Source organism: Solanum dulcamara, chromosome 1 (genome assembly GCF_947179165.1).
Source record: "Solanum dulcamara chromosome 1, daSolDulc1.2, whole genome shotgun sequence".
Lineage (NCBI taxonomy): Eukaryota > Viridiplantae > Streptophyta > Magnoliopsida > Solanales > Solanaceae > Solanum > Solanum dulcamara.
Genome location: NC_077237.1, coordinates 85,740,055 through 85,752,211, shown reverse-complemented (window position 1 = coordinate 85,752,211; position 12,157 = coordinate 85,740,055). Strand labels below are relative to the sequence as shown.

Genomic DNA, 12,157 nt, shown 5'->3' with positions numbered 1-12,157 from the left:
GTGGCAATTAGCTTTTCTTATATGTCAATTAAACACGGTATAAATTTTATGTGAAATAAATAAATACTTAACACATCAACCCAAACGTCTCCAAGTATTACTAGTACGTGTAGCTGGTTGTTGCTACTTGCAACAAACTTAAACTACCTAACATAAGCTTACTCTAAAGTGAGCCAATACTGAATGCGTGAACACATCAGATAAATAATATAAGACGAATAACGAACATGAGTTGTGGAATAACGAACATGAGTTGTGGAATTTACTCAGGACTAATTTTTTCATTTATCTGTCCCTAGTGGTAGAATCTAATTACTGAAATCTATATATTCCTTAAAAGTCCAATAAAGAACACAACTTCATTCTTTATTGTCCCCTATGACTAACAAACAGTACATTTTAGCCCCACTCCATGATTGACCTCTTAGATTTGTAGAAAAATAGAGGCTAAAGACTCAAGCTTACTCAAAGATCGATGCAGATTTGAATGTGGGTCACTCCAATTTATTGAAATCTCAGCTTAATTCTTGAATTTGAACCAAATAGCAAAACCCCCAATTCTTGAAAGCAACGTGGTAACTGAAAATCTCTGTAAAAATTCACACTTTCTGTCCATTCTGTAGCTTTATTATCAAGAATATTGAGACTCCATCACACCAACCATCACTATTTTTCACCAATTCCATCATCACAATCGTATAGGGTATAAAGGGGCGGGGGTGGATTGGGATGAAATGATAAAAATGGCAGCTGTTTCAGTGGGAAATGGGAATGAGGTATGGAGAGCTCATGGAACAATGGCGATGATACAGCTTTTGTATGGTGGGTACCATGTGATTACCAAAGTGGCACTCAATGTGGGAGTGAATCAAATTGTGTTCTGCTTGTATAGGGATCTTCTTGCTCTATCTATTCTTGCACCAGTCGCCTATGTTCGCGAAAAGTTAGTTCTTTTTTCTCTCTCTATGTTGCTCATGAATTTATCATTCATGTTTCTGTGTATGAATGCTGTTAGAGTGGATTAAAGTCCAATGTAGGGGATGGATCGGTAGTTTGTTTATATGGACTTGGGCAATCATTAACTCCTTATCTAGTTTTTGGGGTTGAGTTAGGTTCGTGTGCCATATCTTCACATGGTTCACACTCCAATTGGGCCTGGGCGTGAAGGGGGGTGTTAGAGTGGGTTAAAGTCCCACATTGGTTAGGGAATGAATTGATGGACCTCCACTCATGAGCTAACATTTGGGCTTAAGTTTGATCTGGTGCCTTATATATTTAATTTTACACTCTGATTTTAGGGTCAACTTGAGACCTTGACTGATCCATTCAGCCTGCTAATACTCGCAAGCTATGTTGCTCAGACTCTTAAAAAATGTTGCTGCATCTGTGTTGGATCCTCCGAAAATGAACTATTTTTGGAGTATTTTGGAGGATCCAACTTTAATTGTCAACTTCTTTGAAGAGCCTGAGTAACATAGCTCACAAGCACATGTATCGAGTGAATTTTGTCTTTTGTTTGGGTAAACCTGTCTGCCAAGTTTTAGAGCAATGAACTTACACTAAGTGTTGTACCTAGGATTTGGAGCTGGGATTCCCAAATGTTTACTCCTATGCCTGAGCTGCTCAGCCCATCCCCTTGGGTACATGGATTTATTTTTTGGATTGAGCCATTTTTTGCGATATATTTGTTAAAGACATTTGCATTGATTTATTTGTAAAACGAATGGACTGGGAGATGCATTTCTGAAAAATAGATGTTGCTATGGTTAATTAATGTTGAGTCCTTTCTACAATCTAAGTTAGAATTTCTAGATTTACTGAAATTTGTTCGCTACAATGTCTAATAGTATGTGTTTGTGAGAGTCTTGTCGACTGCTTGAGCTTATTTATCTCATTTCAACCCCTCTTTGCATCTTGAGCTTGTTTACCTCATTTCAACCTGTATTTGCATCTTGAGCTGTTTTAGTTAAAGTTAATTTACATTTTTAAAAGTTTGGTTTGTTAATACTTGATCTTTCATAAAATTATTATGTTGTCATTTTCCTATGTCCTTCATTTGCTTCTTTTTGACCATTTGATGGGGTAATATAATTTCTGCTTCTAATTGATACTTGGTAGTCCACTATGATTACACCTGAAATTGTTCTGCTGCTCTCCCATTTGGAGGTTTGAGAATGAAACCTCATAAAAAGTAAGTACTCATCACAAACTCTTGGACAGATAGCTGACTTGCTTATCTTGTTGTGTGAGTTGGATCCAAAGAAAGAGCTTTTAGATTTAGCAAACTGGAACTAAAATACCTATTGAGGGACAAGCTTAAAGAATATTCTATCCTTTTGTTCTTTTTGCTCCAGTAGTGCAGCAATTTTCTTCAGACACAAATTCTGACTAGGAGCTTGAAATTCTCAAACTTCACATAAGAATTCTTTGTTGATTTCTGACTAGTAGCTTGAAATTGTTGCTCATGTCTCTAGCTTTTGCTCTCTCTTAGTTGATACTCATCCTTGTTCATACATGTTTCCTCAAACCTCTACTTGAAAGGTTTTTGATTAAATGTCTGCATCTAAATTATTGTCTTACTTTTTTTCTCTTCTTTTTGTTTTTGGTAAAGAATTATTGTCTTACTTTTGGGATTCTTTTAAAAATAATTTACAGTATCTGAAAGTACATGGGCTCTAATTATGTTGCCATTCCTTCTATGTCTAGGAGGTCGATGATTCCTTTGAATAGGCGGCTTCTACTATCATTCTTCTTTCTAGGATTAACTGGGTAAGTTTGATGTGCCTGCTATTTCTGAGATTTGTGTGGTTTATATGTATAGTTCTTACACTGAACTAAAACCTGTTTTTTTTTATTGGCATCTGCAACAGTATTTTTGGGAACCAACTTTTGTTTCTTATTGGTCTTGGTTATACAAATCCAACTTATGCTGCAGCCGTGCAACCTGCAATACCAGTCTTCACATTCATATTTGCAGTATTGATGGGGTAAGTAAGAAATCAACCCCCTTTGCTATCTGTTTCTCTTTCAAGAAGTACTCATGTACATTTCTGTTCTCAATTGGGGGATTATTTTGTACCCCCATACCTTGTGTTTCCTTACTTTGCATAGGCTGAAAAGATAGCAATTCAGTCATATCATTGTATTCTTCAAGAAAATCTGAAATTGCGTGTCTAATATTAGTACTACCTAGAATGAGAATCAAGATTTCTATCAATATGATACTCTGTCTTCCAAGTGTGCAGCAGCGGGGTTAAAACTTCTGTGGTATAATTATTTTTTGGGCATCCTCAAATTGTCATTAAGGACCAGGTATTAGAACTTCTCTGCATTCAGAGTAAAATAATATTTTAGGTGTTCAGATGAAGTTCAATTATTATAGAGCTGTATTGCAGTCCAAGTAATATACCAGTTCAGTAATTTTAAAAGATGGTGGATATCAATATAATCCTTGGATATAGGGGGGCTTCACTGAAAAATATGTACATAATTGTTGAAAGCTAAACTCTTTAGTCGGCTGCTGCTTGAAAAGAAAGGATGCTATGCATGTAGTCTATCTACATTTTCCACAGACATATTGGGGTTGATCACAAGAAGTTATTTGTGGGGTACTTTTTGATGACATGATAGAAGACCTGCTAAATATGTCTTAAAGAATTTCATTTAGAAAAGGAGAGTGCTAATCAAGGTATTTATTGCTATTCCTATTTATTTATTTTTTGATAATCGTGGTCTCCGGGCTAGTTTGTGCACACCTCGACTAATTCCACAGAAATACCTATTACCACCCACCAACAACAGGTACTAAATAACTCTGTCCACTAAGACTTAGATTGATGGGAAGAAATCACCTAGTGTTTTGTCTTTGTGGAATTTGAACGTGAGACCTTAACCACTAGGGTGTACACCCTTGGGTGCTATTGGTCTGTTTACTTATGACATTTTTCAGTTCTATCTACTTTTAGTAATAAAAGCTGGGCAAGATTGACGCCCTTGCTACTTATACAATATATTCTTTTTTTCTTTTTCTCTGCTAGGCTTTCTTGTCCACACAGTTGTTGCCGTCCTCAAACTACTAATCTACCTTCTTTTTGTTTAATTATCATGTATTTGCATATCCACTTGTCTGTTGTAGTTGAGGATCTGCTCAAATTTACTCTTAAATGTTCTTTATGCAGTACAGAAACAGTGAAGGTTTTTACTGTGGAAGGTCAAGCGAAGGTTGGAGGTACAATTGTTTGTGTTTCTGGGGCAATCCTAATGGCCATCTTCCGTGGACCTGTGGTGTTTGGAGACAAAGGCTCAGAATTCATACACAGTGATATAAGTGCTAGGGGTCAGCCAGAGCCTACTGGATGGTTAATGTCAAGTTTTCAGGAGTTGGGGTTTGATGATTGGCACCTTGGTGTTTTATGCTTAATAGGAAACTGTATGTGCATGGCAGCATACCTAGCCATTCAGGTAATTTGATAATCTTGTTGCTTTCATTGATTCCAATTAACTCGATAAGAGCCATTTACTGTTCAGTAACTAAAATGAAAGGCTGCACACAGATATCCACCTACTAAAATATACTACACTTCACCCAAGGGTGTGGCCTAGTAGTCAATCAAGTGGGTGCGAACCTTAGAGACTAGATTCAACTCGCAGCAAAGTAATAAACGCTAGGCGATTTCTTTCTATCACCTAAGCCTTTTTGGGCAGAGTTATCTAGTACCTGTGCTGATGGGAAGTAGTAGGTACTTGATAAGGTATACGCAAGTTGGCCCAAACACCATCACTCTAAAAAAAAAGTTTATTGCGTCAATTGATCAATTCCTCAAATGGCATGCTGTTGAATGTGAATTGACATATTCTTATTGGGTACATATGCTTGTTCCTACGTTTGACAGTCTGAAATTCAATGAGACCAGCTGGCAATGGAATGAAAGGAGACTTGCCTCAAAAAGGAAATGGAAAAAATGATTCCATACTTTAATAGAATCTTGAGCCTTTGGAAGTTCAGAGAGTTTAACTCCAGGATTATATGGAAAAGTAAATACATAATAGCGGAGAATGATGACGTTGTTTTTGAGCCAGCTGATGATAGACAATCAGAAAGAAGACAAGAAAACATCGAAAAAAAGGAGCTCATTGAATGGTTCAAGCACATATGAAGTTTCTTGCCAGCAGTAAAGTGCAATTTTTTTTCAATTTTGCAGTCAAATAAAGGACTTAGATAGTTGGTAAAAGGAGATGTTGCAACTAGGCAATGAAGCCATTTGTTCGCCAGTGGAGTGAATGAGGATACAAGTTCATAAGAAAGGGAGATTTGGGACCTCTATATAGACAGAAAGAACCTATAAAAGAATATTATCTTTGAGAAAAAGTATCATGTCGTTAAAATGTCAGTATCTTTGGCTTGATGATGAGGAAATTTATAACAAATAAGGAATATAAAAACATTGTTTTCCAGGTCTGTGGGAGTGGTTCATATCAACCCCTATCCTTTTTGTTGATTACTTTCGAAGGGGAGCCTTGGAGTAACTGGTAAAGTTGCTGTCATGTGACCAGGAGGTCACGGGTTCAAGCCTTGGAAACAGCCTCTGACAGAAATGTAAGGTAAGGCTGCGTACAATAGACCCTTGTGGTCGGGCCCTTCCCCGGACCCTGCGCATAGTAGGAGCTTAGTGCACCGGGATGCCCCTTTAGGTTTTACGATGCATGGAGTTCAAAGAGAATTTATATTGATGAAAGTATCTGTTAGTCAGAATTACCACCAAATAATTTTTTTTGATTGTGTTCATATAATAATTGAGAAAAAGCATCATGCCATTAAAATGCCAGTTTTTTGGCTTGATGAAAAGGAAATTTCATTAAAAAAATTGAGGCTTTTAGATTTTTCTAGTTGAGGAAATTTTATAAAAATGTGAATATGTTCGAAAATGATGGGTCTTGTTGAGTTGTTGTTCATCTTGATCCTCACTATTAACTGTTGTGAGGGCTAATGAATGAAATATTTTTTGTTGTAGTTCTGAGCTTATAATTCTAATGCCCCAATCATTTCCTCTGAGCACATATTATCACTCTTTTTCTTAAATTATTTTTTCTTGGATCCATTAGTTTCTACTGATCATATCGAACAATTACTTGAAACCTTCTTTAATTTTAGGCTTTTTTTAATCGTATAAAGTGATTCTGAGTGTCTACTGTTTGATTATTAAGTGATTTTATAAGAAATGACTGCCTTGTTAAAAAAGTAATGGCCTTAGTTTTTAATCAAAACAACCTATATTTTGGTTGGTTAACAATGTTCTTTTTGGGATATAGTTGACAGTTTAGATCTTGCATGTCTTGAAGCTTTGTCTAAAATATTCTTGACTTTTTTCCAGATAAATCATTTCTGTTTGTATTGTTTTTGGAATATGCTGACTTAACTAAGTTTTTAAGAAATTTTCAGGCTCCAGTTTTGGCAAAATACCCTGCAAGTATATCAGTGACTGCATATTCATACCTGTTTGGTTGTCTTTTAATGGTAGCAACAGCCTTCTTGGTGACCGATGAGTCAACCGACTGGAACTTGACACAATCTGAAGCTTTTGCCGTGTGCTATGCTGTAAGATTCTTTTCATTCTCCGTCTTTTTTACTTCCTGTTCTGAAGCCAGTTCCAGTTACTACCATCAGCCCTAGTTTCAAATTATAATGACTTGTCCACTAGAAAAGATACAGAGATATTAACCTGCAACAATTTCAAGAACACCATGCCTGTTCAATATGTGATTTGGATGTATTATTGAATATGCTGTGATTTGGAGCAATGGGTCAAAGGAGCAGCGGTGATATTCACCACAGCCCCCAAAAGGAGAAATCTTAAGTTTGCTGCCTCCAGCTTCTCTTCAGCGGTGGCGTATTTTGCATTGTATGTAATTAGAAAAATAACAGCCTTAGGAATCCCTTTAGCCTCTTCATAGATCGTACGTCATTAGAAAATGCAGAAAATCTCTAGTATTAGAGAATCCCAAATTATTGAATATTGGAATGAAACCGGTCCTAATGGAGCAAAATTGGAAATTATTTTTTTCTATACACCAATTAGCTTGGGATTGAGGACAAATCTGATATAAGCACTACAATATTCTCACTCCATATGTTATGGAGTAAAATTCTACTCCACATGAATAAGTATTCTACTCAAGGTATCAGTCGCGACTTTTTTTCAACTTGAAGCTTAGCTCCTTCCTCTCTTACAAGCAGAAAAGATGCCTTGGATTATACAGGTCTATTAGATGTGCATATTATGCATTCCTTACAGCATACATCAAGTTTACATCAGACATTTTAGCGTGCTTCATGCTTTTCCTCCCTGGTGTTGCTCTCTAGATTTCCAATCATCATCGACTACTTAGGCATGTGCCGATTAGTGATAGGGTAATGACAGCCAAACCATATCTACTATGAATGCCAAAATCATCTAGTTAAGCTTTATTTGAAATGTTCATGTGGATTCCCTCCTCCATCTGTATGTCTCACTCCTTGTGGTTAGTTAGCATGTGCTTTCGTTTTGGAAAACAAGAGACAGTTTTTTAGTTAGCAGAGAAAACAAAATAGTTAAGTTACCATAATTTGTAATTTTCAGGGAATTGTTGCATCTGCTCTGAACTACGGAATGTTGACATGGTGCAATAAGATTCTTGGCCCTTCTATGGTTGCATTATACAATCCACTTCAACCTGCTGCGTCAGCATTTCTATCAAAAGTTTTCCTTGGGAGCCCTATTTATCTTGGAAGGTTAGTGCTCTAATTTTTTGAGTCTGCATACTGCCCCTAAAGCCGAAACAATGTGTATAGCCATGCTTATTATCATTTCCATCTTTGTTATGCTTAACAATTTTGGGCACAACGAGGACTAAAAAGGCGAGAGAGTTTTGAAAGTGCTTTCACCGGAAAATGAACATATTTGTTTTCACTTGCCACATTTTTCTATCTCATACAATCCTTTTTTTCAACTTCTGCCTTCTACTCTTACGATCTCATGAATTTGTCTATGCAGCATATTTGGAGGACTTCTCATTATATCTGGGCTTTATTTGGTAACTTGGGCATCTTACAGACAAAGGCAAGCAGCCATTGGAATTGATCCTCATGCTTCTCGGTCATCGGATCCTCCAATCACATATCAATTAGGACACCTTTTTTCAGTCCCTCCTTCCTCAATACCAAAGATCATTGATTAGGTATATTCATATTGAAGTGACAATTTTATCAAACTTTTTTCCTGCATTAGTCAGGAAGTATACAGAAACTCTTTCACCTCAGTTGTTTCTGCTATTAATTTATACCTTAAAAGCTTGTTGAATTCTGGAGACATGCCTATACCAGTGAAATATCCTTAAGGACATTGTCCTTAATATGCCTCAAACTTCAAGAATTTCCGTGTTTTTTTACACAAGGTATAATATATGGATAGACATCTTAAATTGACAACTAAACACTCCAACTTTGTCGATGCACATCTAGACAACTCAACTCGTCTTTATTGTGTCAATTCAGCACTCCCAACTTACAAAACGATCATACAAACACTTTCAAATATTTATGTGTAACATCAACATCGAGTGTTCACGTGACACAATGAAGATGACTTGAGGTGTTAAGCATTCTTGAAGTTGTAGAGTTTAGGTCAAGTTATGATGTTTATATATATATATATATTATGTGTAAACAAAAGGATATATTCACTGTGTCAAGGACAATGACAGGCACAATACTTAAATCAGTGTTATAATATGATATTTCTACGTCAAAGAAAAGAAAGATTATAAGGTAAAATTCTATTGGTTGTGTTCTTTATACAACTCTATAATGGTTCAAACAAGTCACAAGTGTTCATGATTTTTAAAAACCAAGTCATGTAACTGATAATCTCTTTTCTTGAGCCGATGATCTTTCGAAAACAGTATCTCTACCCCATAAAGGTAAAGATAAAGTGTACATACATCCATCTTTCCTAGACCCCATCGGTGAGACCATACTGGGTACGTTGTTGTTGTTGTTGTTGTTGAAGTCAAGGAACTGATAAGTGACCTTTATGTCCAAGAGACTTGTTCCATGATGATTCCACACACAAGAATTGTAATTTCACAACAAATGTCTCCGACAGTTCTGACTCTTCTTCTGGTGCAAAGGCCATACAAATACTCCTTGACTGCTCCCTCATATTCCCTAATATAAGTTCATTTATCAAAGATTGTTACAACTAGTGTCGTGCTTATTATGAACAGTTACATGTATGGGTGAACTAATCATATATATAAGCACTCTTTTATACTTTGTCAGTGTACAAAAGTTTTTGGGAAGTATCATGATCGTCCAATAAGAAGGGTTTCAATTTTTTCAAATGAACAATTTGAAGACCTATTGATTCTAACAACTGATTGTAGAGTTGATCATTCCAAACTCCTATAAATAAAAGGTGATTTTGCAGTGATGGTCCACGTTAATTTTCTTACCTACTGTAGTTAATGCCTCTTTCTTTCGGTACTATTCTATCACGACTTTCTCACTTTTGCTATTTCTTGTTTTCATCTTGTTTTCGATATGCTTGTCCCTATCTGACCTTTTATCTTGTTTTCTTCTCTTGAGTCGAGCGTCTTTCGGAAACAGCCGCCCTACCTTTCAAGGTGGGGGTTAGGTCTGCGTACACTCTACCCTCCTCAGACTACACATGGTGGGACTATACTGGGTTTGTTGTTGTTGTTGTACTGTAGTACAACATCATGCCATGGTCTCTGCTCAAAGACCAATTGTGAGGCTGCAGAATCAGCAATCTTTCTGAAGCCATAATAGCCAGCCTACAAAAAAAAATTGTACCATCCCATATTACATTATGTTATGATAAGTAAAAGAAGAATTTGTGATCTAGTATTGTTGGCTTCAGCTATATAAATGTGTATATCCTTCTGTGACATAAGTAGATGATGATAGATATGTGACAAAAAGTTCAATCTGCATAAATGAAGTTAAGAAATGGAGAGGAGCTTTTGAAAACCAAGAGAGAGTTATACTCTTAACTAAGAGGGGACTATAAGAGTCTAAGAGTATTTTCAGACTCTGTTGCTCGGACTCTTCAAAAATATTGTCACAGTCATGTCAGATCCTTCAAAAATGCACTACTTTTGAAGGATCCGACATACACCTGTCGAAGAGCCCAAGCAACATATTTTCAGACTGCATTGCTTCGGGCTCTCAAAAAATGTTGTTGCAGCCGTGTCAGATCCTCCAAAAATGTATTACTTTTGAAATATCTGACACGCCAGGCGCACTCATCGAAGAGCCCGAGCAACATAGTTAATTATGTCTTACATGAACAAAAAAACAGAACCAAATGTAGGACTAAACCCCCATAGCAATGCAGCATCACAGCTGCCACACCCGTGTAGGATCCTCCAAAAATGTGCAACTTTTATGGATTCAACACACACCCGTTGACATTTTTGAAGAGTCCGAGCAATATAGATTTTAATTTCTTGAACCTGTAGGGACAGTACAGAATACACGATTGTTACCTCAAATCTTGAGGCCTCAACAAATGTACATTTGAGTTATCATTCTTGCTAAAACTATCAATAGACCTAAGAGGAGAATCAACATTAAGCCATGATTTGATCTTGAAGCACATTTCCAATGGAGCCTCAGAAAAGAAAATGTGACCAAAAGGAGTTTTACGCGAAGGCCTAAAACAACGTGACAATTTATCAGGATAGTCGATCTTACAATAAGATTCGCCAAAGAAATCCCAATAATATCTCTGTTCATTGCAATCTCGAGCCCAGACAATGAACTGTTATCGTTGTCTGAAGCCTTCATTGTAGGGTCATTGACAGTACACTTGCTCTTAACAATACCAAACAAGCTGTGACCAGAAGTAATCTTAAACAGATCCTACAGCAGTATCTATACACAATAAGATTATAGATCATCAATTTACCATAATTTTTGAACTCCTGATACACAACAACAATAACTATGCCTCAGTCTCAACCATGTCGTGAACTCTTAATGCACAATGCAGTAAAAAAGATACACAATGTGTCAAATGTTTTTAGACCAACATACCTCAGGGCTTCTAGTTTGAGGCCATATCAGAAATTCCTCTCCAACGCGCGATCCCTAGCCTCTTTTTGAACCTAGCAAATTGTAAAATCATCAATCAATGCAGTAAAAAAAAACCCAAAATACTCCAATTCTCAGAAGGTGACTGGACCCTTTGGTAGGGATCGCGCGAATGTAGGACCCCACTGTCACAAATTATGACATAGGCTCGACCACTTGAGCCGACCTTAAGATAGCAACCCTTCAAAGTGCAATGGAGGTCACCAGTCTAGGCAGTGAGTCTTATTGATCGTCCAATCATGAACACCTCCAGGTAAGTCAATGGGACCTTTCATATACATGAAGGTACCAGAGATCATTATTATAACAACAAGAATAGATTAAACAACCAAGAGTATATGAGAATGTCCTAGAGCAACAGTTAAGTTGCCTCTGTGTGACCTATAAGTCACGTGTTCGAGCAATGAAAGCAGTTACTAATGCTTGCATTAGAGTAGATTGTCTACATCACCCTGCTAATGTGGGATGCTTTGTGCACCGAGCTGACCTTTTTAGTATATCAGAAAATCAAAAAATAGTCCCAACCTGTTTATAGTATTTGGCTCTAGAGGCATGTCCTGTTTCTGAAAGAGCACAAAAGGCCAGAGGAAAAATTCTTAACATCTTCCTCTTAGGTGAATTTGTACTTGCAATAGCCAAGTTCCTCTCCCTTCTATTCTCATTTCCGATCGAACTATTGAAAATATAATTAAGTAAATAAAGATGTACCCTCGTAAGCCATTTAAACTTTTATAGTACTAGTTCAACGTGATATTAAAGAGCCTATAGAAGTCTTGAGTTCGAGACGTACAATCAAAAAGAGCTTCCACGTACACGTGCATGTGAGAGTGTCAACTGAAGGCATAATTAAGTAAATAAGTGTACACGTTTAACTTTTTAGATGAAATAATCACACACTGTAATAGTCATATCCACACAGGACCAGTCCACCAAAACTATAAAGAACAAAGAAACTAATTTGTCCTTAAGAAAAAAGTAAAACAAGAACCAAAATGGAACAAAAAA

General features: G+C 36.7%; 1 protein-coding gene, 1 non-coding gene and 1 pseudogene across 4 annotated transcripts; 1 reads left to right on the top strand and 2 right to left on the bottom strand.

The window, feature by feature from the left end:
* Positions 1-302: 302 nt before the first annotated feature.
* Positions 303-9,729, top strand: LOC129882186 (WAT1-related protein At4g19185-like). 3 transcript variants are annotated; one of them, XM_055956384.1, is made up of 8 exons: positions 303-943; positions 2,707-2,769; positions 2,871-2,987; positions 4,179-4,461; positions 6,440-6,595; positions 7,617-7,768; positions 8,031-8,214; positions 9,623-9,729. In XM_055956384.1, the coding sequence occupies exons 1-7, from the start codon at positions 735-737 to the stop codon at positions 8,212-8,214; spliced, it is 1,164 nt and encodes a 387-aa protein (XP_055812359.1). In that variant the 5' UTR covers positions 303-734; the 3' UTR covers positions 9,623-9,729. The 3 variants fall into 3 exon arrangements, with proteins under 3 accessions (XP_055812359.1, XP_055812367.1, XP_055812351.1); XM_055956392.1 differs by lacking the exon at positions 9,623-9,729 and adding an exon at positions 8,938-9,029; XM_055956376.1 differs by lacking the exon at positions 9,623-9,729 and having other exon boundaries at positions 8,031-8,336.
* Positions 9,032-11,755, bottom strand: LOC129895240 (uncharacterized; annotated as a pseudogene).
* Positions 11,250-11,413, bottom strand: LOC129903777 (U1 spliceosomal RNA). Its single transcript, XR_008770291.1, has one exon. It is a non-coding gene; the product is annotated as a U1 spliceosomal RNA (small nuclear RNA).
* Positions 11,756-12,157: the final 402 nt, after the last annotated feature.